Below are 27904 nucleotides of genomic sequence, written 5' to 3' on the forward strand. Positions count from 1 at the left end.
CCTGGCCAGAAACCTCCTGGTTTCTGTGATCATCTCCCAGCAGGTGCAGATCTGCTGAGTGCTCTGGGTCCAATGCCAGGGGGTCTATCTGACCATGTTTCATGGAGCCCCAGAAAATCTTGCAGGCCCTTGGTTTCCCTTGTCCAATCTGAGGCATCCAGGAAGCCTCACCCCCTTCCCTCCTCCCTGGCTTCCCAGGTCTGATTGGATCTGCCCACACCCCCATGTTTTTGCCAGAGAACTCCATCCCACCCCTTCTGGGCCAGCCTCAGCCCAGCCCCTCCCAGCGCCCCCTCCTGGCTAGGTGGGGGCCCCTCCTGGCTGAGCTGGGGCGCTCCCCCCTCCCCAAGGCCAACCCTTTCCTGTGGTGTCATCCCAGTGCTGCGCACCACCCACTCATAACTCGCACCCGAATCCCGGCCACGCTCCGTCCCCTCCTGCATCCCTAGGATGGCATTTGGGCCAAAGGGGGCCTGGGTGATGGTGAGTGGGCCCCCATACCTCCTCAACCCCTTCCCTTCTTCCAGCTCAGCCTTACTGCCATCCCACCCCAGGCAGAGATGTTCTTGGGATGTCCCTGATGGGTATAAGGGCCCGGGTGCCCCCCAGATCAGAGGGTTCCTGGAGAAGATAGGACTTTGGGTATAGGCACCCCACTGGATTACCATGTCCTTGGGAATGAACAGAGGCAGAGGCAGAGAGACTCCTCCTGACTGACCCCACCCCAAGTCCTTTCTCAAACCCAAACCCTGCCTCTGGCCTCGCTGGGCCAAGAGGGGTCTAAGACCATCACTACCCAGCTCAGGGTCAGAAGAGAGAGGGCCAAGAGCAGCCCTGAGTCTGGTTTGGGGTCTTCCTACTTTCTCCTTGCCTTTGCTCTCGGGTGGCAGTTTCTTCAGAGATGGGCTTCTCCCTTTCTTGGTTGGGCGGGGGCGGGGGGGCCACTGGGCCCCAGCCCCCATTCCCAGGCCTCACCCTGGGGCCTCCAGACCCTGGCCCCGCCCCCTGTTCTCTGCTGGAACACAGAGGAAGGGTGGCAGGGTTCCAGCTGCACGTCCCAAGCTGGGCAGAGTGCCAGGGGGCTGGACCAGGGCTGGGCATGGGGCCAGTGGGGGAGACTGGCCAGCTGGGGAAATCCGGAGGCAGCAGAGGTGGGACAAGGGGAAGGCACTGAGGCCACTGGGCAAAGGAGGGACAGGGTGGGGGCCCCTGGGATGGACGTGCCCACCCAGACATGGCATTTAAGAGCATGGGCCCTAAAGTCAGGTTCAGATCCCAGCTCATCTGCTTCCTAGATGTGTGGCCTTGGGCCAGTGACTGCCTCTCTGAGCCTCAGTGACATATCCTGGAAAACGGGGGGTCATACCTCCCCTCCCCTGAACCACATCAAAATAAGAAGCAATGAGGGAACCGATCTTTGGGGGCAGGGTACTCCACAGGTTGCAGTAAACTGTGTCCAAGTCAGACAGCATTCTGGGTAGAAGTAGTTACACGATGGGCTCGCCGAGATGGGTGGGACATAGTTGCATGGTGGTGGGGGCCCTGATTACCGGCTGGGTTACTTGGGCCAGTGATGGCATTGCTCAGAGCCTCGGGTTCAGGCCCTGAGAAAGGGAGATCACTTTTCCTGCTGCATAGGGCTATTGAGAGGACTTAAGGGGGTCTCTAGCTCCTTGAGTGCTCAGCACAGCAAAGCGATCATGGTGATGACTCTCATGATGAAAGCTTTGGTCTGCTTCCAAGGCACTTGTGTAAAAGTTGTGTGTGTGATGGCACACACACCACACCACAGGGTTACCACCAAAGCCCACGGGTTTCTCCCGTGCACAGGAGACTCCGGAGCTTTCTATTGCTGATGTCGACAAAAGAGGGAATAGTAGAAAGCTTAGCCTTCTCGTGGCACTCATCAATTGCCAGGCCTTCTTCTAAGTCCTTGACGTATATGAATTCATGTGATCTTTGAAACAGCCCTGTGGGGTCGTGTCGTTATGCTCAGGGAAGGCCTGCAATTTGTCCCAAAGTTACACAGCTCGTAAGTAGCAGAGGCGAGACTGGAACCCTGCACCGGACGAACTCCTCCCTACTCCGTTTAACGAAAGGCCGGAGACCCAGGCGTCTCTGAAGCCAGCGAGAGGCCCACACTTCCTGTCAGAAGAACATCCGGAGACCAGTCTGGGAGCTGGAAGGAGGGTCCTGCTGCAGCCACCAGCTGGCTCCTTCTATGGAGGGAGAAGTCTGCCACGGAGAGGATTACAGAGCCCAGCTGCCCGGGAGGTGGGGGGCCGGCCCCACTCCCATTCCCTTCCCACTCCCTCTTCCCTCTGTCTGGGCCCCCGGCTCGGTGAGGCCCGCCCACCCCCACCCTCTGGGCAGGAAGACAAACAGGGCTGGAACAGAACAGGACAGGACGGAATGTCCTCTGGGCAGAGCAGGACTGGAGGCCCCTGCCTCCCACCAGCCAGGAGGGAGGAGATGGGGGTGATTGCTGGCTCCCTCCACCCCTCCACCCAGCCTGCCCCCTTCTGTGCCTCCCACTGGTTGCAAGGAGTTTTTTCCCTCTGCAGCCTGACAGGACAGTCCCCTCCCCTCTCCTCTCCTCATCGTGTTGTGGGTGGGGCTGCAGGTCTCCTGCTTGGGGGTGAGGTTGATGCCATCCCCAGGAGTGGCCTCTGGTTTTTGGAAGGGACAGCCTCCCTTCCTGGAGTTCTGCTTCCCCGGGGTGGGTCACAAGGAAGGAATCAGAAGAAGGAAGGCTTTGGAACCGCACTGCCTGAGTTCAAATCCTGGTTCTGCCAGTTACTAGTTTTGTGACTTTTTGGACAAAGGACTTTACCTTTCAGAGCCCCAGTGTCCCCTTTGTGAAATGGAAATTTAAGGTGCCTTCTGTGATTGCAGAGTATTTAGAACAGTGCCAGACACACGCATGCTCAGCAAATCATAACTGCTTATTAATAGTTTTATCAATATAAATATAGAAAAGATTATACATACTGTACTATGTTGTTTGGATTCAGACATTTAAGACAGTGAGAAGCACTAACCTGGAGATAAACCCAGGCCCATGGAACAGAGAAAACTGAGAGTTCAGGCAGACCACTGTTCAAACCTGGCTTCACTCCTTAGGGGCAAACACTGCAACCTCTCTGTGCCTTGGTTTCCTCATCTGTTCAAGGGGGATAATGTTATTACCTTCTTTCTGGGGTTGTCTGAGGTCTTAATGGGTTAATGTAAGTTACCCACTTGGCACAGGGAACAGATGGGAAAAAGCTGGATAAGTGGCAGATATTTCGGACAAAACAATCTCATCCTTCTACCCCGGATCCCACATGTAGAAGTCAGGCATTTGAAGTGGTTTAAGGGGTAAGGGTGAGTGGTTAGCTGTTGGCTCCACAGAACACTGGGGTTGGTTTGGTGTGTCACATCGGCAGGGCCCCTGTTGGTGGCTGGTTGGACTTTGAGATCTGTGTTCTAAGATTCTGAGGATTCAGCTCAGCTGAGGAGGGGAAAGGGCAGGAGAGGGGGTTCTGGGAGGCTGGAGGGCAGGGGGCCGAGAGGCTGCTGACATCTTCATGTTCCCTCCCTTCCCTGGCTTGGGGCCAGCTCGGCCAGCCCCCTCTCAGCAGGAGGCCTCCCTGTCCCCCAGGCGTCCCAAGCCCGGGGAACAAACAGCAGATAAGTCAGGGAGGGGACAGCGGCCCTGGGCACGCCTCAGAGAGCGAGGCGCTGGGGGCAGCATGGGCTGGCGCAGGGACAGATAAAATCCGAGGCTAGGAACTGCCCCAGAGTATAACTCTCGCAGGCCCAGAGAGCTCTGGGAACTCGCCCGGGCCACACAGCGAGACCTGCACGGTCGCGGCCCTGCCCTCAGTGAGCCCGGGCCCCATGTGGCAGCGCCCCACGTGCATGTCCCATCCAACTCTTTCCCTTCCGGGGGCGCCGCCAGTGAACGCTGCCGATGCCCGCAGGTCGAGCACGGAGCTGCGCAAGGAGAAGTCCCGGGATGCGGCCCGCAGCCGGCGCAGCCAGGAGACCGAGGTGCTGTACCAGCTGGCACACACGCTGCCCTTCGCGCGCGGGGTCAGCGCCCACCTGGACAAGGCCTCCATCATGCGCCTCACCATCAGCTACCTGCGCATGCACCGCCTCTGCGCCGCAGGTGAGCCCCGCCCCCGGGAATTCCCACCTTGACGAGGCCCCGCCCCCTAACGTCTTCCCGGCGGAGCCCCACCCCCTGGGAGCCGCTTCCCTGACGAGGCCCCGCCCCTCAGTAGTCGGTCACGTGTGAGGCCCCGCCCCTTGGGAAGCCCCACCTCCTTCGAGTCGGAATTCTAGGAATAGGAGGCCAGCTAACTCCCTTAGGTGCTTCAACTCTTAGGATTTGGTCCCCAGGGAAACCTTCTTGCAATAAATATCCCTGGGAGGCTTAGCTGCCCAATTTTTAATGACCACTTTATAGAGTCCCTTCCCTAGCTCCTTAGGTCCATTGCCCCTTCCCTTAGTAGCCATCCTCTTGAATTCCCACCCAAATTCTACCCTGCAGGGGGCTTTGAGACACACACACACACACACACACACACACACACACACACACCTTGGAATCCCCAGGACCCTGAAAAGATTTTATTTACGAGGAATGTGGAGCCATCTTCTGGCAGGCTCTGCCCATGAGACTTCCCTGCCCCATAGAATTTTACTTTTCTGGGTGGCTCTACCCCTTTACAATTCTGTCACCTGGGAGTCCCTGCTTCTTTAGAATGCTACCCATCCACAAGGTCCTGCCCCAAGAATTCTGAAATTCTGGACCCCTGGGAGGCTGCTCCCCTTAGAATTCTGACTTCCTCTAGCCCCTGGCCCCTTAAACTTTGGCCCCTGGGAATCCCATCCTTTTAGAAGTCTGTCCTTTTAGGAGGCCCACCCTCTTAGAATTAGATTCTCGTGGGAGACCCCACCTCCTTAGAATTCTGTGCCCCTGGGAAGCCCTGCCCTCTGAGGATCATAACCCTTGGTGGCCCTGCCCCCTTCCTGGGGACTCCCAAACCACTGGCATATATTCTTGCTCACCTGGGGGTACCTGTAAGTTCTTCTGAGTGAGGGAAGGCAGAGGGAGGCTAGCTAGGGTGGCTCTGTGGCTGACTAGAGACACCCCATCCACCCTGGCCCGGACACCAGGGGAGTGGAACCAGGTGGGAGCAGGGGGCGAAGCTCTGGATGCCTGCTACCTGAAGGCCCTGGAGGGCTTCGTCATGGTGCTCACTGCCGAGGGAGACATGGCTTACCTGTCGGAGAATGTCAGCAAACACCTGGGCCTCAGTCAGGTGAGAGGAGCTGCCTGCTTTGTGCCTGGCCCTGTGCAGGTGATGCCGGGATACAGAGGTGACCGAGACTGCTCTAGCCCTGTCTTTACAGGGCTCACAGCACAGAAGGGAGACAGATGTGTCACTAGACAGGAAGATGCAGAATGGTCAGGGCTGGGATGGGGCAGCCTAGGGGGCCGTGCGAGCCAGGGGAAGGGGGCACCCTCAGGGGAAGTCGAGGGCTTCCTGGAAAAGAAGACATCTGAGCTGAAACCTGAAGGACTTAGCCCAGTCAGAAGGTATGGGGAATGGATGGGAACAGCGAAGACTGGGAATGTGCATGGCTGAGGGAACAGAACATGCAAAGACCCAGAGGTGAGATAAAACGGAGCATTCAGGGGAAGTAAAGATGTTTATCCTGGCTAAGTGCAGAGTACAATGGGAAAGGTGAGAGAAAAAAGTCTAGAGAGGTCAACAGAGCTAGATAATTTAGGGCCAAATTAGGTGTATTGCCAGGGCACTGGGGAACCGTGGAAGGATTTTCAGCAGGGGAGAGGCTGTGAGAGAGGCAGAATTGGATTTATGATTTGAAAAGCTCCCTCTTGGTGCACGCAGAGGTAGAGTTGGAGGGATAAGGCTGAGGGTCCATCCACAGGGAGGGGTGCAGGGCCCTGGGTGGGAGAAGAGGAATATGAGCAAGGGTCTGGGGATGGCAAGGCAGGAGACAGAGGTGAGAACTGATTTCAGCTAACCCATACAGCATGCCCCACAGGAGAGTTATCATTCTTTTTCCTACTTCACATAAATGGGCTCCAGAGTTGGCATCTGTTCCTTTCTCCTGCCTTCTTATCCCACTCCTGGTACCAATTTCTCTGTTAGCTTGAGCTCTTCTTGGGTTCAGAGAGGTGAATGTCTGCAGGCCCCAAAGCTAGGAAGTGGCAGAGCCAGGATTTGAATCCAGCTCCGGGAGGTGCTATCAGAGGAGAGAGATCCCTCTTCCCCAGTCAGCACCACCACTGGACTGTGAGCTGTGTGGGCCCCCTTCCATCTGAGTCCCCCCCTGCCAGCACCATGCCCATTTCCTGAATTGAAACAACATGCCTTATCTTTGGCTTGCCAAACAGGTGGGATTTGAATGGGGTCTCACCTCAGGGCCTTTGCACTTGCTGTTCCCTCTTTCCAGAACACTCCAGAGAGCCACATGACCATTTCACTGGCTTGGGTCAGCAATTTGTTTAAATATCACCTCAAGACATGGACTCTGACTACGGCCTCTAAGATAGCATGCCATCATTTCATGGCCTTACGCTAGTTTTCTTCCTATTATTTACCATATTGTTTTATATGTGTTTTGTTTGTTTGTTTGTTTCCTTTTTGACCATCTGCTCCGCTAGCCAGTAAGCTCTGAGAGGCAGGGATTTTGTCTGTGTGGTCACAGCTTTGTCTGCCCATCTGGAAGAGGGCCTGGCTATAGTGGGTGCTGAAGAGATGGTTGCTGAGCCGACTGAGTGAGTGAGTGAGTGAGTGAGTGAGTGAGTGAATGGACGGACTAGTGAAGCAATCCGGGCTTGTCAATCAGGGCAGGGATGGTGAGGATGGGAAGGAGGACACGGTAAAAGTCCTCCTCCACCCCCTGCTTCCCTCCCCGGCAGCTTGAGCTCATCGGACACAGTATCTTTGATTTCATCCATCCGTGTGACCAGGAGGAGCTCCAGGACGCCCTGACCCCCCGGCAGAGTAAGTTCCTTGGAGGCCTCTGACCCGGGTTGTAGAAGCCGAGGCCCCACCCGCCCCTCAGCCTATCCCCTCCTCTGGAGGACTGGACTGAGGAAAACGAGAAGAGGGGGCACGGCCCTGCCCTGGGGTGTCTGAAGGAGCTTTCCCTCCCCCGGGGGCCCCTCCCTGGCTCCAGGTCTCAACTCTGGGAAAGAGGCTGGCGGGGCGCTGGAGGGAACTGGGCCCTGTCCAGAGCTGCCTGGCGACCTGCTCACCCCCTCCCCAGGCCTGTCCAAAAAGAAGCCGGAGGCCCCCACCGAGCGGTGCTTCTCCTTGCGCATGAAGAGCACCCTCACCAGCCGCGGGCGCACCCTCAACCTCAAGGCGGCCACCTGGAAGGTGGGCGGGGCCTGGCTGGGAGGAGGGGCAGGGGTTTCTCCTCCTCAGCTCCCCGTGGGGACCCCAGGGACATACCTCCCAGCCCCGTGGGGCCCCAGGCCCACGTGCATCTGTGCCTCGTCCCCCTCACGCCAACCAGGTGCTGCACTGCTCTGGACACATGAGGGCCTACAAGCCCCCTGCGCAGACTTCCCCAGCAGGGAGCCCCAACTTGGAGCCCCCCCTGCAATGCCTGGTGCTCATCTGTGAAGCCATCCCCCACCCGGGCAGCCTGGAGCCCCCACTGGGCCGGGGGGCCTTCCTCAGCCGCCACAGCCTGGACATGAAGTTCACCTACTGTGATGAGAGGTGGGCAGGAGCCCCGTTGCCCCCCACCTCTCCACCCCTCCACTGGCCTGGCTTCTCCTCTTCCTTTCTTCCTTTCTGCCCGGGGTCCCTCCCTGGTTCTTCTCCTGCCCCCTGGTTCTCCCTCTGGTCCATCTCCGTCTCTCTCTGATGCCATCTATCTCGTCTCTGTGTGGCTGGCTGTCTTGGCATTCTCTGTGGGCCTTTTTACCTTGGGTTCTCTCCGTGTCCCCTCTGAGTCTTCATTACTCCCTCCCTGTCCTTCTGTTGCTTTCCTTGAATGAGTCAGTGCGCGTAAAGCAGTTAGTGCGGTGCCCAGCACGGAAGGCAGCACTCAGCACACTGTCCTTATTCATCACCACCACCCCCCCCAGTCCTCCCCTTTCTCTCTCCTTCTCTTCCTTCCTCTTCCCCTCTCTCCCTTCGGCCCTTCGTGTTCCTGCATCTTCCCTCATTCCCTCGCCCTGGGGTCGTGCTTGGGAGTGGCAAGCCTGGGCTCCGTTGGCTCGGGTGTAAAGCCTGGCTGTGTACCGTTGGCCAAACGCAGGCACCTCTCTGTGCCGTGCTCTCCTAGTCTGTCCTATGGAGTGATACCAGAACCTCCTTAGAGCAGCTATTCTGAGCACCCTGTGCATTGCCTGGTGCAGAACGCTATCGAGGTGTGTTTAAAAAAAAAAATTTTTTTTTATTAAGTGGGTTTGAACTCATGACCCAGAGATCAAGAGTCACGTGCTCCACCGACTAAGCCAGCCAGGCGCCCCTAGAAGTGTATATTTTTAATCATTATCATCATTATTACTTTTTATTTTATTCATTTCTTCCTTTTTTTTTTTTAAGATTTTATTTGTTTATTTGAAAGAGAGAGACAGCCAGCGAGAGAGGGAACACAAGCAGGGGGAGTGGGAGAGGAAGAAGCAGGCTCATAGCGGAGGAGCCTGATGTGGGGCTCGATCCCATAACGCCGGGATCACGCCCTGAGCCGAAGGCAGACGCTTAACAACTGCGCCACCCAGGCGCCCCTTATTCATTTCTTCCTATCTTTCTTTTTCTGATTTTCTTTTCTTCCTTTGTCTTCTCCGCTACTTTTCCCTCTTCCTTTTTTACTCTTTCCATCCCCACCGCCCCTGTCCGTTTCCTGCTGCGGCTGTAACAATCATCACAAGCCAAGGGGCTCAACACAACACATACCATCTCAGAGCTCTTGAGGTCAGAAGCCTGAAATGAGTCTCATGGAGCTAAAGTCAAGGGCCGCATTCCTTCTGGAGGCTCCTTGCCTTAAATGCTTCTGGAATCTTCCTACATTCCTTGGTTTGGAGCCCCTTTCTCCATCTTCAAAACACATGGCCCCGCCATCCGCCTCCATCAGAACAGAACAGAACAGAACCTGTCCTGTTCTCCGTACCCCTCTGTAAGGGCCCCCGTCGCCACATGGGGCCCACCAGGCTCGTCCAGGTGAAGCTCCATGTGTCAAGACCCGGCACTTAATCAGCCCCACACAGTCCCCTTGCCCTGTAAGGTCACAACAGTCACAGGTCCCCGGGATTAGGAGGCAGACCTCTTCAGGGCCCGTTATTCAGCCTATCATAATCCCTTTTCTTTTTCTTACTCTCCCTTTCTCTCTGTTACATCCCTGTCTGTCCCTGTCATGCTGGCTTCATCCCCGTGTGCCCCAGCCCCACCCTCCACCTCAGCCAGTTGAACTGACCAGGCTCCACTGCACCCACCCCAGGATCGCGGAGGTCGCTGGCTACAGCCCCGATGACCTGATCGGCTGCTCCGCCTATGAGTACATTCACGCTCTGGACTCGGACGCCGTTGGCCAGAGCATCCACACCCGTACGTGAGACTTCCTGGCACTCTGAAACCAGTCCCCCAGTTCCCCGTGCTCCAGGGAGCCTTCCTCCCAACCCTGACACCAGCTCCCTACGGCCCACGCCCCAAGGAACCTTCTCTTCCCTGGTCCCCTCATACCCAAGCCCCTGCCCCCAGCACCTTTTCTCCCCATGTGCCCTTTCTATGGCCCTGACCCCTCCCCGTCCCCTTCCCCAGTGCTGAGCAAGGGCCAGGCAGTAACGGGGCAGTATCGCTTCCTGGCCCGGAGTGGTGGCTATCTGTGGACCCAGACTCAGGCCACAGTGGTGTCAGGGGGCCGGGGTCCCCAGTCTGAGAGTATCGTCTGCGTCCACTTCTTGATCAGGTAAGTGGGAGGGGTGTGCGCGTGGGTCTGGTCTGCATGGGTGCAGATAGGTGTGTGTGTGCCCACGACTGTGAGAGAGAGTGTTCACATGTCCATGTGTGTAGACCATGCGTGACACATAGGTGTGTCTGCGCACACCCATGCACGTGTAATCATGGGGGTTTTTGCTTTCTAAAAATTGAAGTATAATTTACATATAATAAATATACTTTTTGGTGTCCGGTTCTGAGTTTTGACAAAGGCGTGGGATTGTGGAATCACTTCCACAGTCAAGCTATAGAGAATCTCCCAAAAAATTCTGTCATAGTGAATCCCACCCCCACCGCCCCAGGTCCCTGGCAACCACCGAGCTGTTCTCTGACCCCTAGCATTTTGCCTTTTCCAGAATGTCCTGTTCATAGAACCCTGCAGGATGGAGCATTTTGAGTCTGGCTTCTTTCACTTAGCATAATATATGTAAAATGTATTTCTGCTGTATCAGTCGCTCCTTTTGAATGCTGGGTGTGTCCTGTGGTATGAATGTGAACAGACCAGAGTTTGTTTACCCGTTCGCCAGTTGGAGGACATTTGGGCCGGTTCCTATTTCGGGTGATTACGAAAAAAGCTACTGTAAACATTCTCATAGAAGATTTCGTGAGATCATGTTTTCATTTCCCTTGGGTAAACACCTAGGCATGGTCAGTGTATATTTAACTTCATAAGAAACTACCAGGTCATTTTCCCAAAAGGCTGCACCGTTTTGCCTTCCCACCAGCAATGTGAGGGTTCCCGTTCTGCATGGCTGCCAGCATTTTGTGTCATCTGTTTTTGTCTTCTTTGCTTTTAATTTTAACCATTCTAATGGATGTGCAGCGGTAAATCACAGCCTCTCTTCCACTGCACTCGGCGTATTCGAAGTTTTTCACCATGACTACATTGTGACGAGGGGCAGCAAATGAGCACAGAAGGCAGAATTACAGCTTTTCTTTGAAAATTATCTTCCAGGACATGGTATCAATTTCTAAAGCCTTAGGAGTTTCCCTACGTCTTTTTGATCAAGGAGAGATTCTATTAGAAAACGGAAGTGGGGAGAGGCTCCTGGGTGCCTCCAGTCGGTGAAGCGTCCAAGCGTCCGGCTCTTGATCTCAGCTCAGGTCTCAATCTCAAGGTCGTGAGTTCAAGCCCCGCGTTGGGCTCCATGCTGGGCGTGGCAGCTACTTAAAACAAAGAAGCGGGTAGCAGGAACACCCATACGTGTCTTTGTACTGCACAAGAAAGCAAGACGGGTCATCTGTGGAACGTTCTCACTTGAACACCTTTCCAAATCAGAGTCCTCGAATAACTTGTCGATGTGGCAAGAGGCCTCGCCATTGTCACTGCAAAGGAGAGGGGGCCTGCCCCTGCCTCTTCTGGAAACTCCTTTTATTCCTCGTGAAGATTTGCCTTTCTAGGGCCAGGCGCTGTGGTTTCAGTCTTCTGTACTTATAAGCAAAGAGCAGGCCCGAAAAGTTCACTTTGATTGGCAGACATGGCTGAGGAAGGAATAGCTTACTTAATGACAGTGAAATAAGGAGTACATGGTGTTCACTGTCCTTGTTCTGTGTACGTGTTGTGTGGTGTGCAGTTGTGTGGCTGTCTCTGTGTGCCCAGGTGCTTCTACTTTGTAGTATAAAAACCCCTCCCCTTCCAGACCCGAGCCCCGCTCCACTGCGGTGAGAATTTGCTTTATAAGAATAAAACTCATGTACAAGAGGCACTGCTGAATCTTCAGCACCTAGAACAGCGCCTGGCACCTAGTAGTTGTTCAATAAACAAGAATCGCAAATACTTACAGAGAGCTCCCCACGTGTCAGGCATGATTCTGTGCATTTTATGTGTGTTAGCCCACTTAAGCCTCCTAACCACCTGGGGAGGAGGTATTTATTATCTTTTTAAGATTTTATTTATTTATTTGAGAGAGAGAGAGCATGAACAGGGGAGGAAGAGAGGGAGAAGCAGGGAGCCCGATGTGGGACTCGATCCCAGGACCCTGGGATCATGACCTGAGCTGAAGGCCAACGCTTAACTGACGGAGCCACCCAGGCACCCAGGAGGAGGTATTATTATATTACCTCTTTACAGAGGAGGAAAATGAGGCACAGAGAGGTTCAGCCACATGCTTGAGGTCACACAACTTCAGAGTGGCATGGCTGGGATTTGAACCCCGGTCACTGGCTGTAGAGCCATTGCTCTTAGCCAGCAGACAGTACTAATGCTCTAGGACATGTTTATGGAATGAACGAATGAGTGAACTTCATGTGCCGAATATGCACGTGTGTCAGCATGAGAGTAGGGATTATGCACACAATCTGTCTGTGTATACACCTGGGTGTATATGAGTGCTCCTGTTTGTGCTCGTGCGAACCATGTGTATACATCCAGGCCATGTGCGTGCTTGTGTTTTTCAAGGGGGATGGTGTGGCTTTGGTCCAACCTAAATTGGCATGTGTCCAGCCCAGAAGGGGTTTGGTAAGGGTGGGGAAGGGGCCTAGCTCCTCAAAGAGCCCCCACGTTCCATCCTGGATATTGTTATGCAAATCAGATGCAAATGAGGGCCTGGTTTTCAGCCCCCTGACCAATTCTCCAAAAGCCGATTTGCTCAGAACATTTGGGCTGTCTCAGCAGCTAGAGACTGGGGGGAAGGGAGGCGCGGGGGACATAAGAAGGATATATTTATAAATCCATTCCCTTGAATATGAAAAATGTCTATGAATAGAAACTTCATAAATAAAATCTTATTCATTAAAATCTATCCCTCTGAATTCTTCATATTTGGTAATGTAAGAATGTTAAATATATATACGTCATCAATCATTTATAAGAATATGTTTATAAGTAAATATAAAGAGAATATTTCGTTCTTATGCCTTTTGACTCTCCCCTTCTCTGTCCCTCATTCCCCCACCCTTCTCCCCCCTCTCTCCTCAAGCTGTGCTAAATGCCAACCCTTTTTTTTTTCTGTCTCCTTCCACAGAGAGAGCTTGGGAAGACACACATAACTTTATTTTAAATGCTATTATAATAAAAAGCATTCAACTAAAATTAAATCAGTAAAAGAAACAAGTAAATGTGGCAAATTATTTTCTGCAAAATGCCCTCCTGCCCCTGATGGAGATCGCCTCCTGTGACGGGATATCATCTGAGGGGGCTGCCTGGGCCGGGGGGCCAAGGACCCTCCCTGACTTCCGCTCCCCTTTTTGCCCTGTACCCCAGCCGGGTGGAAGAGACCGGAGTGGTGCTGTCCCTGGAGCAAACGGAGCAACACTCTCGCAGACCCATCCAGCGGGGCACCTCCTCCCAGAAGGACGCCCCTAATTCCGGGGACAGCCTTGGTATGGGGCAGAGCTGGGACTGGGAAGGGTTGTGGCCCCAGGACGCTTGAGGGAAAAGCCCAGATGCCTGAAGAATGGAGCTCAACAGGCCCTGTGTGACCTGACTTCCGCCTCCCTCCCCTTCTCACTCTCTCTCTGAGCGCTTCCTTAGTGCTCTTGGAACATGCTAGACTCTCATGCCTCAGGACCTGTGTGCTGGCAGCTTCCTCTGCCCAGAATGCTCTTCTTTCTTCTGTCCTTCTACTTCTCCTGTGTCCCTGGGATGACTGCTTCAGTCTTGCTGCTCCTCTGCTCAGAATCCCGCTGTGGCTCCCCATCGCCCCCACCCTTCAGCTGGTTCCCTGCTCCCACCTCATTGCTCACTGGCGTCCAGTAATCTTGACCCTCCTGAGTCTGGTTCTTTTCTCCCTCTTCCTTCTTCCCCCACCTGACCCCCAAGTCCTGGACGAGCTTCTCTTCCTGTTGGTTCTTCAAGGCCGTCACCTTCTCCAAGCAGTTGCTGGAAGCGCATGCTCCTGGGTGTGGTGTGGGGTCACTGATATCCTTTTCTTTTCTGGCTCAGAACTCACCTCCAGGGACCTTAAAACCTCCTTGAGGGCCTGGGGCCTGTCTTTTCTCCTAATATGCGAGCGCCCCAGAATGGAGTGGCTGATTGCTGTTCTGTGCTAGTGGAGAATCGGGTCAGTCATGGGCCTTGGGCCGGCCGTGTTGATTTTAAATATTAAAACGTTTCCCCATCGTTGGGCAGTTGCTACTCTCCCGAGCCTACTGTGTGCCCCCCACCCCACACTGGCCCCTCGAGGACCCTCTAGGGGCTCACCACAGTCTGGCAACTGAGGGGATAGAAGCTGGTCCCGCAAGGCTTCTCCAGAACTCAGCTCCGCAGCACTGTGAACAGCCTCCACCTGGACTGCTTATAGAAAATGTCAACCAGGCTCCCTGGGGTTGGTGTGGAGGGCTCTGCCCCTCAGCCCTGGATGACCAGCCTGTGTCCTCCCCATCTGTGTGTCCCGTAGATGCCTCTGGTCCCCGGATCCTGGCCTTCCTGCACCCCCCCGCCCTGAGTGAAGCCGCCCTGGCCGCTGACCCCCGCCGCTTCTGCAGCCCTGACCTGCGTCGCCTCCTGGCACCCATCCTGGACGGGACTTCAGGAGCCGCCACCCCCAGCGTACCCCCAGCCACACGGCGCCCCCAAAGCCCTCTTCCGGTAAGCAGTCCCTCCCAAGTAAGCCCTCAGCATCCAGGCTGCTTTGGCCTTTGACTTGAATCTTGCTGTTCTCTGGGCCTCAGTTGCTCCCTCTGTGCAGTGGGAAGGTTAGGGTGAGATAGGGTTCCTTTAAGACCTGGATCCCAGATTCTTCAACTGTTATCTGGACCAAAACCTGTGTTATTTGGGACTGGCACAGGTGACCCCCCCCGCCCCCGCTCCTCACTTGTGACCAATCATCCAGGCTCTCAAAGAGTCAAGAATGTCTATTGTCTTAAATTACACAGACCATGGGTGCCTGAGTGGCTCAGTCCATGAAGCGTCTGCCTTCGGCTCAGGTCATGGTCCCGGGGTCCTGGGATCGAGCCCTGTGTCGGGCTCCCTGCTGAGCAGGGAGTCTTCTCCCTCTCCCTCTGCCTGCCGCTCTGCCTGCTTGTGCTCTATCAAATAAATAAATAAAATCTTAAAAAAAATAATTACACAGACCAGGATTCAAATCCTGAATCTGCCGCTTACCACCTGTGTTACCCTGGACACGTGGGCCCTCAGTGTCTTCATCTATAAAATGAGAATCATAGCAAGTAGCCATCTCATTGGCTGCAGTGAGGGTTCATGGAGATCATTCATGGGAAGCGCTGAGTAGACACCTGATACTTAGTAGTGCTCAATATACCATAGCAGTTCCTTTTTTCACTTGAGTTCAGGTAGTGTGACCTTTGACTCAGGGGCCCATATTATCTGGTGTTGACTCTCCTCATTCTTACCCAACCCCCACCCCCGAGATCTTCTCTCCACCAGAGAAAGAAGACTGTGGCCTTTGACCTCACCTTTACAACTGGGATAGCGGACTCTGCATCATTTTACCCAGACTCCAGACTCCCAAGAGGGCCTGAATATCTTGGCCTCAGGCTTTGGTCTTTAAATCTTCAAGTTTTCCCTGTCAGTCTATCCCTGGCCACTTCCACCTTCTGAACACCCATGTCCAGAATGCATTCGCTTTTGCTGTTTGACCCCCTTGGTGTCCCAGCTGTCTGACATTTAACCCTCACTTCTGCCCCTGAGCTCAGATGTCCAGACTATCTTACTGTTAACATTTCCTAGGCTCCAGATTTCCTTAAGTGTCTACTCTCTCCCCACAGGCTGATCTCCCAGATGAACCGCTCGTGAACATGGAGAATACACACAAACTCTTGGCCTCGGGGAAAGACCTTGAGGCTGTGGAGACGGATCTAGATATAGCTCAGGTAAGGGCTGGCCTGGAAGGGACAGTCTTTACCCCTGTGCTCTGGGGGTTGACATATCTGAGCATTAGAGAGGGTAGTAGCATGGTTGAGGGGGTGAGTGGATGGATGGATGGATGGATGGATGGATGGATGGGTGGATGGGTGGATGGGTGGATGGATGGATGGATAGAAAGATCATTGTACTCATTAGGTGGATGATGGTGGATAGATGGACGGGTGATAGTTAGACAGACATATGGAGGGATGGATGGATGGATGGACCACAGTATTCATTAGGTGGATGATGGGGAATAGATGAATGGGTGATGGTTAGACGGATATATAAATGGATGGCTGGATGGATGGATAATGAATGTCTGGATGCATAGTTAGTTAGGCCACTGATTCACTGGATAGATGGTAGATGGACTGATAATGTTTGGATGATCGAGCAGCTAGTTGAACGACAGTGACATGATGTATTAGTTCTCTATTGCTCCATAACAAATCACCCCCAAACTGAGCACCTTGAAACAACTAACATTTATCATGTCACACCATTTCTGAGATTCAGGAATCTGGGAGCAGCTCAGCTGGATGGTTTTTGCTGAGTCTCTTGTGAGGCTGAAGTCAAGCTCTCCGTCAGGGGTACAGTCATGTGGGGCTAGGGGATCCACATCCAAGCTCACCCACATGGTTGTTGGCAGGCATCAGTCCCTCACTGGCCCTGGCTGGAGGCCTCGGTTCCTTACCATGTAGGCTGCTTGGCTTCCCCGAAGGCAAGGAATCCAAGAGATAAGGAGAGTGAGCCCAAGACAGGAAATACAGTCTTTTATAACCTAATCTCAGAAGCAACACACCATCACTTCACACTATTGTATTGGTCCTACAGACCAACCCTGGTACAATGCAGAAGGCATCCAGATACACCAGAAGGCAAGGATCATGGGGCTCCCAATAATTCATGTCTGTCCCTCACGTAAAACACACTCACCCCCTCCCAAGTGCCCTCAAAGTCTCTTCCTGTGACAGTATCAGCCTAATGTCTGGAACCTCGTCACCTACATGGGGTCTGGGTGTGGTGAAGCTCTCACTCTGTTGGCCTGTGAACTAAAGAGACAAGTGATGTGCCAGCCACATGCCCCGCATACAGTGGTGGGACAGGCACAGAGTAAGGCCATGTAGTCCCCTATTCAAAAAGAGGGAGAGGACTGGAGCACGAACAGGTGTCATTGGCCCACAGCAGTTTTGAAATCCGGTTGGGCAACTATGGGAATTTCCTTGATCAGAACTCATTCCTACTACTTCCTAGGGCCTTTCTCCATGGTTCTTGGTTCTACTCTCTAGACTCTGGGTTCCTTACTTGGAGTCCTCCTTGCTTTTTCATAAGGGGTAATATGTATTTGCAGCTGAGAGGGTTTTCATGACTTGCCTTCTCATTAGGGAATGTTGGTGGCCCAAAGGTCTTTTTTCATTTAGTACCATCTCTGTCCCCTCCAATCCACACTGGCAACGTTTCTGTCTATATAATAATCTCAACAACAACAACAAAAAGTGTGGGTCTTATGTGAATCTCTTTGGCATTCACTCCTTTAGACCAAAGACATGCCCATGATCTCTTTGAGATAAGCCCTTCTCCACTTTGGGCTTTTGCTGAGATGCTGAGCGACAGTGCCCAGAAATTTAATAGAAGCCCCATTGTCTGATTGAGGGGATCTGTGAAGCACATCCTTAAACTCTAGAGCGAGGTTATCTGACTGAGGGATACTCTAGGCAACGCCTTTGATCTTCCTGAAGCCTTAACAGAGAATTTTATAGTCACCCTGGGCTTCATCTTTAGACCATGCCGTGCTAAGCGTGTTCTTCTCTGCTCAGTTTTAGCATCTCTGCCACCTGGGGAGTCCCCAGAGTCAGCCAAACTCAAGGTGAAGGCCACAGTCCTCTTGTCTGCCAAGTCTGTCCAAGACTTCTAAAGTCAGCTGCAAGCTTGGGGTGGCTGGCGGGCAGGGAGATGCCCAGAGCCACCCTCACTTCAGACCAGCTGCCTGTAAATTCAGAGAGGCCCACCGACTCTCCTTCAGTTTCAGTAATTTGCTAAAAGTAGCTCTGGAACTTAGGACAGCACTAGACTTATGATAGTTTTATTACTTCGAAAGAATATTATAGCCAACAAAGGGATGCATACGGTGGAATCTGGGACTGGGAGGGTCCCAAATGCAAAACTTTCATGACCCCAGGGACATGTCACGCTCCTGGCAGCACACATGGCATATTGCCACACCAGGAAGCTCACCCAAGCTGTGGTGTCCAGTTTTGTTTTTTTGTTTAAGATTTATTATTTATTTTAGAGAGACAGAGGGAGAGCATGAGCCGGAGGAGGGTCAGAGGGAGGGAATATCCAGGCAGACTCCCTCTGAACTGACATGGGGCTCAATCCCTGAGATCATGACCTGAGCCGAAACCAAGAGGCGGACACAACCTACTGAGCTAACCAGATGTCCCAGGTGTCCAGAGTTTTCACTGAAGGGTCATTATGTAGGCATGACTGAATTATTGCCCACGTAGTTGACTTGGTCTTCATCTCCACCTCCCCAACACACACGCTTCCCCTGAAGGTCAGGCTGATCTCACATGGCCCCAACCCTCTCATCGCATGGTTGCCCGTTCGGGCATGGCCAGCCCCGAGCCTGAGTCATCTCATTGGCATACACCGTCAGGTGTGGCCCCAGGGGCTCACCATGGAGAGCAAAGACACGCCTGTCACTCAGGAAATCCCAAGGAGCTGGGGCAAAGGCCACACCTCGTTTTGGGTGAAGTTAATTCTTCACTTCATGGGGAGGTTGAGAATCTTCCAGACCTTCAGTTCCCCAGCTCCCTCATGTTTAACGTTTCTCCTTTAGCTCCTTTCTCCTCTTGCCTTTACTCCAAATGGCAAGAAGAAATCAGGCAGCCATTCAACACTCTGGCTGGGAATCTTGTAGCTGGATCGCTCGGCTCACGAGTTACCTGTTCCGAGTTCCATAAAAATGCATGTGACACAAAACTTTAGCCGCCACACAACAAAAATCCCCTTTCTTCGGGCTTCTGGTCACGTGTTCCTCACCTCCCTTAATGCTCTCACTGGCTGGCTCCTCATGCTTCACGTTTCCACTAATAGTTTGTTCAAGGCAGTCTAGGCTCCGACAGGCTCTTCAGAGCCCTTCCGGCCCCCGCCCATTGCCCAGTGCCAAAGCCATCGGCAGCACCCCACTCTCGGGATCAAAATCTTACTTGTCATTTGTTTGTGGGTAACAAATTCCCCAAAAAGTGAAAATAACAAACATGTACGACGTCACGTAATTTCTGGGGATCAGGGGCCTGGGAGCCACTCAGCGGGGTGGCTTTTGCTCCAGATCTCTCTCTCGAGGTCGCAATCAAGATGTCATCACCCAGGGCTGCCGTCACTTGAAGGCTTGAAAGGGACTAGGATGCACTTACAAGGTCACTCGCTCATCCGTTGGCAGGACGTCTCAGTTTCTTGCCATGTGAGCCTCTCTGTAGGGCTTCCCCCAGAGCACGTGACCCGAGAGAGTTTGCAGCAAAAACAGAAGCCATGGTATCTTTATAACTTAACATTGGGAGTCCCACACTGTTATCCCCTCAATATCCTATCGTTCCCAGATCAACCCTAGTCTCTGTAGTGGGGGATTACACTAGGGCACGAGTACCAAGAGGCGAGGATCCTTGGGAGCCATCTTGGTGACTGGCTACCACAGAGTCCTTCCACCCATTTTACAGATGAGGAAAGTGTAGCTCAGACTCTTGACCTTGGGCACACAGCTCAGAGGTGGTGGAGCTGGGAGTCCAGCTCCGGCCCACCTAAGGCTGAGGCCCTTGCTCTTAACCTCCTCCTGCCTCCCGCAGGACGTCGACGCTCTGGATCTGGAGATGCTGGCCCCCTACATCTCCATGGATGATGACTTCCAGCTCAACTCCAGCGAGCAGCTACCCAGGGCCTTCCACAGACATCCAGGCGCTGTCCCCCGGCCCCGTGCTCGGAGCTTCCATGGCCTGTCGCCCCCAACCCCTGAGCCCTCCCTGCTGCCCCGCTGGGGGAGTGACCCCCGGCTGAGCTGCTCCAGCCCTTCCAGAGGGGACCCCTTGGCGCCCTCCCCCATGGCTGGGGCTCGGAAGAGGTGAGCCGCAGTAGAGGGAGGATATAAAGGGACTGACCCCCCTGTCTTGCCTCCTGTTTCAGCCCCATCCCTCATCATTCCTCCTGCTGACCTGCTGACCTCTGCTCCAGCCGGGCCCTCAGTGTCCCCAGCCCATGCCATGATCGGTCCAACCTGTCTTTGCCTTGGCTCTGCCCCCCTGGAGTGCTCTCCACTCTTCTCCTCATTTATCTGAATCCCACCAGTCCAACAGGGCCCTCTCCCTGAGAACATATTTATATCTGGCCTCGTCACGATTTTTGTCAGTTAAGAGGACACTGCAACAGTGTCAAAGAAACTGTCTAGAACCAAGTTTCCTAACACCTTTGAGAATCTGTTGAAAGCTATGGACTCTTCCCAAAAACATTTACACATACATACAGACGCACAATTTTGCATATAATTTCAGGGGGTCCATGTGCTTCTTCCAGGGACATTAAATTACTAATCCTCAAGCTTTTGCTCTCCACATTGCAGGCATGTGCCCATTTAGTGTCCAGAATGGTGCCTTTACTCTCCGTATGAGGTTTTATGGATACATCTCATTATTTCCCAAAGCTCTCAGCTTGGTGCTGGATCTACAGTGGGTGCCTAATAAAGACTTACTGAATGAGGGAGGGAGGGAATTAATGAATGTAGTAGGTGGATGGATGGATGGTGAGTGGGTGGGTGGTAGATGGATCACTGGATAGATGAATGGGAAGATGGACTGGTGGGTGGGTGGATGGGTGGACAGATGGATGGATGGACGATGGATGGACAGATGGTGGATGGATGGGTAGATGGGTGGGTGGGTGGGTGGGTGGATGGATGATTGGTAGATGGAAAGATGGGTGGAGAGATGGGTGGCTGGCTGGGTGGGATGGATGATGGGTGGATGGGTGGATGGGTGGGTGGGTGAATTGATGGTGGATGGATGGATGGCTAGATGGCTGGATGAATGGATGATGGGTAGGTGGGTGGGTGGGTATATGAGTAAAGGAATAAACAGGCACTCGGGAGAGTGAATGAGGACTCATCACCTGCTTACAGTGGTGCCCACACCTGCTCAGGTTTGTTGTGTTCTGAGATTCTGACCTGTTTCCCTCCAGGACCCTGGCTCAGAGCTCGGAGGACGAAGCCGAAGGGGTGGAGCTGCTGGGAGTGAGACCCCCAAAACGGTCCCCCAGCCCAGAACCCGAAAACTTCCTGCTGCCTCCCCTCAGCCTGGTATGTTAGGGTATCGGTGGGATTCTCTGGCCCTCAGAACCTAGTGGGCTTAAACCTACTGTTTAATGGGTGGGAAAACCAGAGAGGGGCAGGGGCTGGCTGAAGGTCAAATGGAAGGTCAGTCATCCAGGTGAGGCTAGGACCTTGATTTGCTAGCTCGGGTCACAGGTATGAAAAGGCTTTGCAAATTTATGTAAGTTGGTGGTAAGTTCTAAGAAGAGAAATTAAGCAGGGTAAAGGGGAGAAATGACAAAGGTTAGTCTGTATAGGAACTTCTCCCATGGGCCTCCCTCCCAAACCTACAACAGTTCTGGGCCTTGGATTATTAGTGTAGCATTAAGAGTCCAGACACTAGAGTCAGACTGACTTGCGTTCAAGTCCCAGGTCTACCACCTAGTAACTGTGAGACCTTGGGCAGGTGATGGGACCACCATGAACCTCAGTTTCCTCATCTGGGAAGTGGGATGGTTACATCTCACAAGAACTCATGAGAAGCAAATGAAAATAGGCCAATCTTAGTGGCTGTCGACAAACAGTATAAAAACAACCAAGCAAAGGCAGCATCCCCTGCCCCTCCTTTCCCCATCTCCCTGCTTCCATCTCACCCCTGCCGTCCTTTCTGCACAATGGCAACCAGGACACTCTTTCCAAAACCCGGCCTAGGCTGCGCCCCTTCCACCAGGCCTCCCTCCAGGACCTTCTGTGGCTCTCTGGCTCCTCACTCGGAGCAGGGCTATTTGAACATGAGAGGTGTGGTTGATAGTATCAACAACTTCCATAACCGTTCTTAAGATATTGTTGCCATGATCGTTATTCTTCACATTTGCATTTGCACACGAGAGGACGAGTAGCTGCATGGGTCAGAGTCTGGGCCGGGAACAGCACACTCACATGGGGGCATTGAGGAGCATTTAAAAGCAGGACTACTGGCAAAGGTGTGGGCAGCACACTGGGAATCAGCAAAAGGTGGCACATCGCAGAGAAGCAGCGGGATCAAATATCCCCGCTTCCTCCTCTCTCCTGCCGGCATCTCCTGTTTCGAGAACCCGACAGGAACACATAGAGCAAGGACTCCATGTTGACGGAGCATCCATCAGGTGGAGCACATCCACTTGCTGGGGCACAGAAGGAGGGCAGGATGAAGCTCTGGGGGGACACACGAAGGAGATCTAGGACACTGGCTTCACCCACAGTCACAGCCCATAAGTGGCTGCTGAGCCCCATGGAGTTTGGAACCACAGCGCACCATCCTGCCTCCTGGGACATTGACAATGATGATGGTGGTTGTGGCAGCTTTGTCTCTCTCCTGCAGAGTTTCCTTCTGACAGGAGGGCCAGCCCCAGGGAGCCAGCAGGATGCCAGCACCCACCTCCTGGAACTGAGTGAGCCCCTGCGTGAGTAGCACGGCCCTGGGTCCCTCTCTCCCGGAGCAGGTGCCCCAGGTGGTTGAGAGAGGGGTGGGGCAATCCAGAAGGTGGGAGGGGGACGCTGTCAGTGCCTGGACGTGACCTTGGTAAAGACAGACAGTCCTTCCCTGCTCTCAGTGGCACTGTGGGGGGAAAGAGAGGCTCCGAGGGCGGCAGGGGCTTGCTAAAGCTGCCCCTTGGGGTGGAAACTGAGCCCAGGCCCAGTCTAGGCCTCCCAAAGCCTGTGTTAGATTATGCTTTGGACTTGTCCTGCGTTGGTCATTCCCAGCTGTGTGGCTTTGGGAAACAGTTTCTGCGTCTGGAGGCTTGGTTTCCCTCCTGTGTCAGTTAGGACCTGTTCTAGTAGTTCTTACCTTAAGGAGATGTTTTTAGGATCTGTGGAGGGGCAGCATAGGAAGAGCTCAGCCCAAGACCTGATTGGTAGCAAACGCTCAAGAGACGTCGGCTGTCACGCCGGTGTTGGTGCCGCAGCCCCTCCACAGAGCGAGCCCACTGCTGGGCTCGTGTAGGTTACCGCCCTCACCTTCCAGCACAATTAATTGTCAGTGGCCAGAGCTCCACCCCACACCTGCACGCATCAGCTAGGGGATCTTCCCAAAGCACGAATCTGACCCTGGCCTCCCTCTGCTCCCAACTCGTCCATGGCTCCCTAGGGCCCTTCCGAGAAAGAGCAAGTGCCTCACCTTGTACTCCAGTCTCTGCGGGGTCTGACCACTGCCTCATCTCAGACCACACTCGGCTTCGCATGCTCTGTTCCAGCCACGGTTACTGTCTTTTGGTTCATTCTGTCCTTCATACGTGTAACAAAGATTTACTGAACACACAGTCAATGCCAGGCACTGTCCTAGGAGCTGGAGACACAACTGTGAACAAAAGCAGAAATCCCTGCTGTCACAGGGCTGACATTCCAGCGGGGAAGACAGTCCAGAATAAAGACACAAATACAAGGGGCATGAGAGAGGAAGATAAGTGCTTCTAGGAAAAAATAATGCATGCAAAGGAAAAGGGAACTCTGGGGTGGGGGGATTTCAGTTTTAAGTGGCATGATTAAGCATGGTCTCATTGAGAAGGTGACATTTGAGCAAAGACCTGAAGGAACTGAGGGAGTGAGTGGTGACAATTTCTGGGGGAGGAGCATTCCAGGCAGAGGAACAGCTAATGCAAAGGTCCTGAGGTGGGAGTATATCGTAGTTGGGGGAAACAAGGCCAGTGTAGCTGCAGCAGAGAGGAGGGGAGAAGGGTGGGGGGGCTGATTGCGTGGGGACTCTGTAGGGCTTGTGCTGACTTTGAAGTAATCTCACTTGAGGAGACAGTCTCAGGGCCTTTGCATATGCGGATCCTTCTGCTTGAATGCTTTCCCTTCTATTCTTTGCTGAATTATTGCATCCTTTAGATCTCAGATCAAATATTACCCTTACATGAAGCCCTCCCTAACTTCCTAAGCCCATGGCTCCTAACACTCATCATAGCCCAGATTTATACGGGTGTTTGTCATTATTTGATTTTTAGCCTTTCCCTGTGGCTGTGGGCTATGTGAGGGCAGGGGCCAGGCTTGTCGTCATGGCCCTACTCTATTGTCTGCGTGAGGCAGGGCAGTGGCTGGGCACAGAGCAGAGCCTCAGTACATATTTGTAAAGGAAGAGCTAATATTTATCTAGCACTCACTCTGTGCCAAGTTTTGTGCAAAACCTATTGTGTACTCGACCAGACTGCCACCCTTCACTGGAACTCAGGGCAGGAAGTTTCATCTGTCCTGCTGACTGCTGTGTCCTCTGTGCCTGGCACACAGCAGGTGCTCAATAAATATTTTCTTAATGGGTAAATTCTCACGAGTGGGGTAGGTTTAAGTCTCCCTGTTTCCTGGGTAATAGCAAGAGCTCACTTACTGAGTGCTTACCAGTACTATTGTTCAAAGCACTTTATGTGGATTCACTCATTTCCTTCCCACAGCAGCCCTGGAAAGGAAGTATTGTTGGCTCATTTTACACAGAGAGGTGAAGTCACCTGCCTCAGGTCACACAGCGAGTAAATAGCAGAGCCGGGATTCAAACTCAGGTTGCATCTGACTCCAGCCTTCTTAACTACTGCCTTAAACATCCCGAGCACCTTGAGGTTCAGAGAATAGAACCTGCCCAAGATTCTACTACGATCTGAATCCAGGCATACCTGCCTCACCATCCACACTTTTAACTGTCAGGAGGGGAAGACGGGTTTGGGTAGTAATTCCCCACTGGTTGACCTTCCATCTTCCCCCCACAGGCCTGGGCCCCTCGCTGCTCTCTCTCTACCCGGATGAGGACACCGCCGAGCCCAGGAGCCACTTCCAGCCAGCAGTAGGCTTGGCCCAGGCCAACTGAGCCAGCCCCTCTCCCCTTCTCCCTTCCACTCCCCAGAAAGGACCTCAACCACACTCCACGCCGGCAGCCAACGCACAGGATGGGGGTACCAGGAGAGGGGTTCCCTCTCTCCTCTCAGTGGCCCCCGCCCACCTTGGGCCTACCTCAGCCCTCACCCCTCTGCCCCCTGTGTCTGGGGGCTCTTTGGGGTGGTCTCAGCTCAGTGACCTCTGGGAGGGGGCCCCTGGAGCCCTCCTCCTCCTTCTCTCAGGACTTCCCTTGGGGTTCTCAATACTGGTGACCTCATCCCTTTCTCCAACTCTCCTGGCTTGATTTTGGGTGACTAGGGGTGGGGGAGGTTGGGGTTCAGATCTGTGTTTCTGGGCTCTGGGGAGTATTGACAACCATAATCTCATTTCTTTTCCATCCATCTTTTATTGTTATTTTTCTTTTTGTTGTTTTTGTGATAGGTTTTGAATCGCTATGTATAGCCTGGGGTCCATAAGAATGCAGGACTCTGATCCCCCCTCCTCCCTCAGGTGTTAATGGGGGGGGGCTCTGGGGCAGCTCTCACCCCTAGCAACTTCTGATCAGCCCCTTAGCCTCCCAAGTGGCCACCCCACTCTGCCTCCCCCACTGGGGACTTCCGCTGCCCCCAGCCTCGCCTGGACACTGGCTTCATTTCCGGGGGTAGCCTCCAACTTCCTCTGCTCCCAGACCAGGCAACCTCCAGCTCTCTTCGGTTCTAGACCACACAACTTCTGACCTGCTCTTCTAGACTGGCTCGCCCCCAACACATCCTCCAAACCCCTCTGACTCCTCTTTCTTGTTCTGGACCTCCCCACCTCCAGCACTGTCTCTTTTCATACTTCTGTGGTCTCCAAAGTTGTCTGGTTCTAGGTCTCACGGCCTCCAAGTCCCTCGGGCTCCAGAGCCTACACCCACCAGAGTCCTCTGGTTCTAGAACTCACTCTTGACTTCCTCTCGTTCTAGACCTTTCCCTGTAAATAAGTCTCCTTTGTACCAGATGTCACATGCTCTGACTCCTGCTGATTCCAGCTCTTACAACCAACAACTGCCTCTGACTCTGGACCCCATGACCCAAGCTTCACATTGGTTCTAGTCTTCCTGATCCAGAATACACCTGGCTCCAAATCCAGACTTTGTAATTTCTAAATCATTTTGGTGGGATGCTTCACGATGCCCAGCTCCTTCCTTTTAAACTTTCTACCCTCAAGACTTGTTTTTCCAATCAAAAAGAAGTAAAATGAGTTTTATGTCAGTCTTATAACCATTATAGTACTTTCAGGCCAGACACCATACTCTAGGTCTCTTCTGCTCCAGACCTCGTGACCTCCACCATCCACTGATTCGAGACTACACAACTTTTAGAACTTGCAGTTCCGAGGACCCTGATTCCAGATCTGCTGATCTCACTTTACTCTGATTCTTGAACTTGGCTTCAGATGTCTTCCAATTCCAGACCTCACCCTACCAATTCCCTTGGTTCTAGGCCTCACAATCTCCAGTTAATTCTCCACATCTTATGACTCCAAATTACTCTAGATCTAGAACTTAGCCTTCAGACTTCTGATTATAGACCTTGCCTTTACAAATTTTTCTGGTTCTACACCCTACAATGCCCAACTCCTGATTTTAGATCTTATGACTCCAAAATCTCTCTGGTTCTAGAACTCAGTCCTCAGAGTTCTTCGAATTCTGTTTTTATTCTATAGATTCCTCTGTATCTAGGCCTCACAGCCTCCAACTGTCTCTGATTTCCGATCCAAATTCTTTTGGTTCAAGAACTCAGCCTCCAGGTGCTTCTGATTCTAGAATCTGGACATCACCCTGTGGATTCCTCTGGTTCAGAATCTTATGACCTCTGACTCTCTGATTCCAGACCCCGTCCTCTTAGCTTTATTCTGGGCTTCCTACCCTACTCAACGATCTGTCGGAAGTCTTCCCATTCCAGGTCCTTCTGCTAGTGGACCTCATGCTCAAGCTTTGCCATCCTCGAGCTCATATCCCTACAGTTTCCTTGACTTGGAACCACCACCACTTCCCCTCAGCTCTCCAGGGATGCACTTACCTTTACTTTACCCCAGGTAACTGGGGTACCTGGGGCTCCCTTACAGTCCAGGAGACTTCCCCAGCCGCACACACACACACGCACAACCCTAGCTGCATATCACAGGTGTGGAGAGAGGCCAGGACTCCTCAGTAATCCTGCCACCACCTGTGTGTCGCTCTTACCCTCCAACCCTGTTTCTACGATGGTGCTACTCTTGGGTCTCCCACAAGAAAAGGCCTCCCTCTCTCAGCCCAATTCACCCCCTTTTTGGAAGGCACTTCTCACGGTGTTTTGTCATGGGATGGCCTATCCAGATTGGTGCTATGGGGAAGAAGGATCGGGTCCCTCCCTCCCTCAGGGGGTAACCTGGGCCCTCAATGGAGGGACCTGGGCTGGGTTGGGAGGGGGAAGGGGAAGGGACTGGACCAGCCACTCTGGCTCTGAAACCCACTAATCTCTACATCACCATAAAGACCTCGCCTTAGTAGGCACCAGAACTCTGTGTGTTGACTCATCTGTGGGGTCGCTTCAGGGTGTGTGGGTACACTGGCTGTCCCGTTTGGTTGTCATTCTGTATGTGTGTGTGTGACTCTGTGTAACATTGTGGGTCTGGTGATGTTGTAATTCTACATATGTGTCTTTGTGACGTAATTCTGTGAACCTTTGGGGATGGGGAGTGTAATTCCGTCTACCTGTATGTTAGTATCTGAGTGAAATGATTCTGCTTTATGTGTGTTTCTGGTGACTTTGGGTTTCTGTGTTCCTGAGTGTGGGAGGTTTTGTGGTGTTGCAATTACGCTTACACATATGGGACTGTTTTGACACTATCATTCTGTATACTGATATCTGTGTGACATGGTTCTCTGTACTTGAATGTGTGTGTGTTTGTGTGTGTGTGTGAGAGAGAGAGAGATTGCATGTCTACAGATTTATG

The 27904-nt window shown here is 53.1% G+C and overlaps 1 protein-coding gene and 1 long non-coding RNA gene across 4 annotated transcripts; one reads left to right on the plus strand and one right to left on the minus strand.

The window, feature by feature from the left end:
- Window positions 1–3691: 3691 nt before the first annotated feature.
- HIF3A (hypoxia inducible factor 3 subunit alpha) lies at window positions 3692–27414 on the plus strand. Of its 2 annotated transcripts, XM_040634197.1 has the most exons (14): window positions 3692–4156; window positions 5170–5315; window positions 6947–7031; window positions 7297–7409; window positions 7549–7757; window positions 9484–9590; window positions 9804–9951; window positions 13183–13301; window positions 14318–14508; window positions 15648–15752; window positions 19635–19906; window positions 21016–21133; window positions 22446–22527; window positions 24820–27414. In XM_040634197.1, exons 1-14 carry the CDS (start codon window positions 3883–3885, stop codon window positions 24915–24917), a joined length of 2067 nt encoding a protein of 688 aa, XP_040490131.1. In that variant the 5' UTR covers window positions 3692–3882; the 3' UTR covers window positions 24918–27414. The 2 variants fall into 2 exon arrangements, with proteins under 2 accessions (XP_040490131.1, XP_040490132.1); XM_040634198.1 differs by lacking the exon at window positions 5170–5315 and having other exon boundaries at window positions 4001–4156; window positions 24820–27413.
- Window positions 10908–24801, minus strand: LOC121103507. Of its 2 annotated transcripts, none has more exons than XR_005835788.1 (3): window positions 24458–24801; window positions 23244–23423; window positions 10908–11462 (listed from the first exon to the last, which is right to left on the minus strand). It is a non-coding gene; the product is annotated as an uncharacterized LOC121103507 (long non-coding RNA). The 2 variants fall into 2 exon arrangements; XR_005835787.1 differs by lacking the exon at window positions 10908–11462 and adding an exon at window positions 21874–22279.
- Window positions 27415–27904: the final 490 nt, after the last annotated feature.

Source organism: Ursus maritimus, unplaced genomic scaffold, assembly GCF_017311325.1.
Source record: "Ursus maritimus isolate PB19 unplaced genomic scaffold, ASM1731132v1 scaffold_19, whole genome shotgun sequence".
Classification (NCBI taxonomy): Eukaryota; Metazoa; Chordata; class Mammalia; order Carnivora; family Ursidae; genus Ursus; species Ursus maritimus.